The following is a 5,951-nucleotide window of genomic DNA, read 5'->3' as shown; positions in this document are numbered from 1 at the left end:
TGTGTAGATGAACACTTATCTGAGCGTTTCCCACACATCTTGTGCACATACTGCTTACTTGAGTCCATAACAAACGCTGTAAGGATGCATTTCTCAGCATACCTCTCGCCTGTGCATACATAGCCACACACCTTGTTTCGATCCTTGCGATGTTGCGAGGCTTGTGCATCTTCCGTGTGGTCGCCTCTTTCGCTCCGCTCCTTCTCTTTCTCGTGGGTTCGCTTGCGCTTGGCGTGGTACGCTTGCAGCCGCATCTTGTACTTCTCCTTCTTCTTCGATGCGTAGTAATATGCGACACACTCAGACACCGTGTGCGAGGGTATATACGTCTGGATCTTACCGAAGTCTTTTGGATACAGAAGATACCTGCACGGGTGGTTTTAAAGTTTTTAGGGTTTAGGGGTGCGTGCATGTGTGGGTATTGTGATGATGGTAGTATTACATGAGTGACAGAGAATGCGCTGTGTATGTCTCAACAAAAAACGAGCTCCACGCAGAATGAAAGGTAAGTGCCTTGTGATTAACGTGAATGTATGGGCATATATATGTACACATGCATCTGCCTGTATATGTATATGTAAATGTAAATACATGTAGACATTCATGTGTTGAATGTGTATGTGTGCAATTTTATGTCTCCGTGCGTGTGTCTGTATTTGTATCTATGTGTACTTATACATCTATATCTATCTATGCATATGAAATGTGTAGTCTTATTTTTGCTATATAGATATGAGCGTAGAAATAGATAATCTATGAAATCAAAATGAACGATGCAAGTGGAAACTGAATGCACTCCTTGACCTTTTTTTTTACCAATCTAACTAACACATAACACCCTCCCCCCCAAAAAAGAGATTAACGTAATACTAAGCATCCACAGAAACACACACATCGCGAGAGACAGGCATGCCCAATTGCTCACACACCCCAACGACACACGTGCACAGAACAAGACGCTCACGTGCATCCACCCCACAAACATCCCCGCATATAGGCCACAGCGCACCCCCTTACACCACACATGTGTAGACACAGCACAGACACTCACTTCTCCGAGAATATCTCCCTTTCCGAGTCTCTCCAGGGCATCTTCATCTTGTGTTCCATGATGTCTGTAGGTAGATCGACTACCAGTCCGTTGCGGTTGTCGTATCGCATGGCCTTCTCCTTCTTGTTGAGTATCAGCGGTGGCACCACCGCCGCCAGAGCAGTGAATGACTTCTCATCCGAACGCTCTTGTGCGAGTAGGTCCAGCAGTACCTGTAGCCCAGGAGTCGCAGAGAGAGTGAGAGAGTGAGTGTGTGTGCGTGTGGTGAGCGAGAGAGAGTGTGTGAGAGAGAGAGAGAGTGTGTGTGTGTGTGAGAGAGAGAGAGAGTGTGTGTGTGAGAGAGAGAGAGTGAGAGAGAGAGGGAGAGAGAGAGATAGAGGAAGGGGGAGGGGGGTAAGTCAGTAGGTATACGTAGTATGAGAGACTTTATCGGCTTCACCAAATATTCTGAACTTCAGAGGTATTTTGAGATTAGTAAATCGGTTGTCGAGACTCTGAAGAATCGGATAATACGACATGGCATTACGTGTTCATTCGCCGTGACTTCTGGTAATATACAACCCCCCAACCAGAGGTCCCCACATCCGCCAGAGAATCAAATGTAATCCCCAAACACACCCAAACCTACGCACACACCACAAGACGCAACAAGTAGGTAGATGGTTCGCACACCTACCTGTTCCATCTCCGCATCACTGCGTACAGCATCACCCCAACCCGAACTTCGGGATGTTCGGCTGCTGCGACCGCCCCAGCCAGGGGGACCCCCTACGTCCAGTGACAGATGCGACGGGTCGGCTGTAGGCGCCACAGCAACTTCTCCTCGATGACCTGCTAGGGTACAGATGAGTCAGAAAGAGGGCCTGAGCGAACTGCTCAGCGTTCAAACGGATTGGTGGTATACTCTGCGGGGTGATGGTACAGACTGGGCGCCTATGTGGAGAAGATCAAAACCACAACCACTGCAGCATGCCATGCAATGGTAGGACCAGTGAAGTCCAGTATGGTTTTGTTCCTTGATTTTCGATTCATCTAGGTTTCCTCTAAAACGAGTATGTGATATAAAGTGTTTTATATGTTTATATTTGCCACATGCGGGCCGAAAACGTTAGCACCGCAACCTCAAAGACAGGGCAAACGAGATAGGGGATGTAGAGTAGATTAAGTGTTTTGGTCGTAGAATGGGATGTGGTTGGGGATGGTCGATAGGTGCAGACTGGACGGACACTTGAGACTATGAAACCACCACAAGCACACCCACGAAGCCCTAGACATAGAACAGTCAAGTTTTGGGATATCACGCAGAGTTAATCTTCATATCAAGAATGGGGATTATGATATAGAGTTAGTTCGTAGTACAGATTCGGTGCGAATACAAGCAGGTTACGATATCACCGCAGCCACCCCCGATGCCGTGTGTGGGTTGAATCAAAGCCTTCTAAATCGAACGTATGGTTGAATAAGTGGGTTCTGGATTATGATCTCAGGCCATTTCCAGTATAAGAGAACGACTGATATGGTGTGAGTTTTGTATGCATTGGGCCAAACATGCGAGGATATGACATGGCCAAGTTCAAACACACAGGCACAAGGCACGACACACCCCTCGCAAATACTTTCCAATGCATGCGCGTAAGACGCTCACAAGCAACAGTACGCATACGCGTAAGACGCACACAGGCATCAGTACGCACACGTGCACAGACCATGCCGTGCAGCTCAGATACGTTGAATGGGGCTGCGCACGGAATCAACACAACACGCATAGCAGATATAACAACTACAACAGGCATAATAAACACACTACGCATCACTACTAGATACTAGACCCTAAAACAGGCACAACAGACATAAAAAGCACACTAAGCATCACTACTAGATACTAGACCCTAAAACAAGCACAACAGGCACAATAAGCACACCAAGCACCAGTACTAGACCTTCAACCCAAAAACAAGCACAATATGCACAAGAAGTATAATAAACGCATAACCCAACCGTTGACCAGACCAATGCACTAAAATCGTGACCCAAAATGTAGGGCATGCAACACTGCAACTTGGTCAGCACACACACTGAGAGATACCATCTCTCCATTCAAATAGACCCCACTGCAGATTATGTAAATGCACAGATCCTACACACATAGTATATGCAAACATGCATACAACACTACACACTTGGCCAGCCCAAACACAGAGAAATACCATCTCTCCATTCAATTAGACCCCACTGCAGATTATGTAGATGCACAGATCCTACACACATAGTATATGCAAACAGGCGTACAACACTACACACTTGGCCAGCCCAAACACAGAGAAATACCATCTCTCAATTCAAATAGACCCCACTGCAGATTATGTAGATGCACAGATCCTACACACATAGTATATGCAAACAGGCATACAACACTACATACTTGGCCAGCCCAAACACAGAAATACCATCTACCCATTCAAATAGACCCCACTGCACCATTGTTCCGACAGGTGGATCCTACCTGTAGTATAGTGGTTGTTGATATTATCTTACCTGTAGTATAGTGGTTGTTAATATTATCCTCGGCTCGTGTCGGTGGCAGACCCCGTGCCATGTCTGGGAATTGCGCCTCGAAGAAGGCTTTCTGTCGCTGAGCACGACCGCTTTTGTTAGCAATCGCTTCCTGCCGCTCTATGCGAGCCTCCCAGGCTTCCTATGTATGTGTGCGGGTGTAGGTATGAGGGAGTGATTCAGGTACCAGTGTGTATATATGACTGTACCTTGTACGTGTATGTGGATGGTTGCGTATGTTTGTACGAGTATGGGAATCAGGAGTGGATTTAGGTGCTATTGTGTGTATCTATGTCTATGCGTGTGTATGTCTACAGTATACCTATGCGAATGTGCGATTGTGTGAATATGAAATTGCGTTTATATACCAGAGCGTTTGTCTATGTGTGTTCTTGTATTTTAGGTGTATGTGTACGTGTATCTGCTCCAGGCTATGTATATATGTTTGTGAGTGATGCAGCGTGAGTGTGAGGGAGAAATCCGAAGTGTAAAGGTGTACTGTATATGTTTGTAGCGGCTATTTCTGTGGGAGGATGTGCAAATGCGCGTAAGTATATCGATACGTGACAGTGTGTGCCTGAGCGTGAGCGGGAGTATAAACTTGTGCAGGAAGTAGGTTAAGCTGCACGCAGCAATTAAACAGATAGTGCAGTGCCGGTATGCCCATAGTTGGGGGCATCCCTCTGAGACGGGCAAATGACATCAAATGAAAGAGTGCACGCAACCTTATGGGTGTAAGTGGCAATGTTGGCAAATCCACTCCACGTGGACATTAATCACTGCATATATACAAATCAACATATCTACGTATGTATCTGGATGCAGGTGACAATATGATTTAAGGCTTTCCCGAAATGTGAACATCTGATCACAGAAGGCCGTAAGATAATATGCAGATATGTGCAGTTTATGCGTTTAATCGTGTACACAATCACGTGGACTCCGCGGCATGATCATAAATGTTCTAATCATCACCAAAAGAAATGACTTGATACGTCGAACATGTATCAATAGATCATCGCAACTACAGATGTATTTGTACATATACAAATAAATATATGCGACTTTGTGTATATACACATACTTTGCACCACGTGAGAGAGCGCGATGACTTTTATATGTTACATGCACTCCAATGCAGACAAGCAATGTACCATACACATTAAAAAGTCGTATTAACATTCATCCGAGACACAAAATACACAAATTAAAACAGATAACACAGCTTCTTGTACTTACATACACCAACAGTCTATGTCAATTCATATTCATAAAAAATGTGTATGTATCTGTCATCTGTGCCTGTGTATCTAACATCCTTGTGCATACATCTAACCGATCTGTGTGCAGATCCAATATACCCGTATACATACATGATATTTACGGTAGGCAATTTGGAGACGCTTAATCTTCAGCTGCTGCGCTGCGTTGGTGCGTTTCAGATACCCCAAAAGGGTCGGTCTAAAGTACGCGTGGTTACGGAAGATGGAGGCGAAGGTGGGGATGTCATCTGGTCGATTATACAGAACCATCTGGTCCCCCACTTCCAGATCCTGCAATGAAAGGTAAACAACACCGAGGAGATGAGAGCTGGTTTGATGAGAAGCGTTGGGTATGATTGCCCGTGAGCATGGCGAGAGTGCGGCTACGGTCAGAAAGAATAGGTAGAAGGTGGGAAGACCAGTGGGTATGGGCCTGCCCTTGCGCTCAGTCTCAGTACGACCAATTTTTGTTTCGACACCTATCATACAGTCACTTTGCTTGAAGTGTGTCGCTTTCATCTAGAATACTCGCGTGAGGTAGGCAACCCAGCGCGATATGAATGAGAATTGGCTTGCCTTGTACACACACATACATTCAGACATGCAACGGAGTTAAACACTGCCGACTCGATGAAGGGTGTACGTGAAGCGTAAATAGGCAAGTCATGGGCATACATTGTGTGTCTGATAACCCGTACGTAGTATAATTTAAATATTTACGTACAAATATATCAAGTACGCTTAAAATCTATAACGAATATACAACCACGTAGAATAACTTAGACAGTTAAATATAAATGTATCAAGTACGCTTGTAATCTATAACAAATATACAACTACGTAGTATAACTTAGTTAGTTACATATAAATGTATCAAATACGCTGAAAATCTATAACAAATATACAGCTATGTAGTATAATTTAGATAATTACATATAAATATGTCAAGTACGCTTAAAATCTATAACAAATATACAACTCCGTAGTATAACTTAGGTAGTTACATATAAGTGTATCAAGTACGCTTAAAATCTATAACAAATATACAACTCCGTAGTATAACTTAGATAGTTACATATAAGTGT

At 44.3% G+C, this 5,951-nt stretch overlaps 1 protein-coding gene across 1 annotated transcript in view; it reads right to left on the bottom strand.

Annotated features, from left to right (window-relative positions):
- SARC_10606 (hypothetical protein) overlaps positions 1 to 5,951 on the bottom strand; it is a gene marked incomplete at both ends in the record, with an annotated part of 16,983 nt that overhangs the window by 9,003 nt on the left and 2,029 nt on the right. The window contains 6 exons of the mRNA XM_014295346.1: positions 132 to 366; positions 1,052 to 1,263; positions 1,728 to 1,882; positions 2,655 to 2,789; positions 3,587 to 3,746; positions 4,978 to 5,157. Coding sequence (XP_014150821.1) covers positions 132 to 366; positions 1,052 to 1,263; positions 1,728 to 1,882; positions 2,655 to 2,789; positions 3,587 to 3,746; positions 4,978 to 5,157 — 1,077 coding nt within the window. The remainder of the gene's footprint in view (positions 1 to 131; positions 367 to 1,051; positions 1,264 to 1,727; positions 1,883 to 2,654; positions 2,790 to 3,586; positions 3,747 to 4,977; positions 5,158 to 5,951) is intronic.

This window comes from Sphaeroforma arctica, assembly GCF_001186125.1.
Source record: "Sphaeroforma arctica JP610 unplaced genomic scaffold supercont1.1320, whole genome shotgun sequence".
NCBI lineage: Eukaryota > Ichthyosporea > Ichthyophonida > Sphaeroforma > Sphaeroforma arctica.
This window is presented reverse-complemented; position numbering and strand designations above follow the sequence as displayed.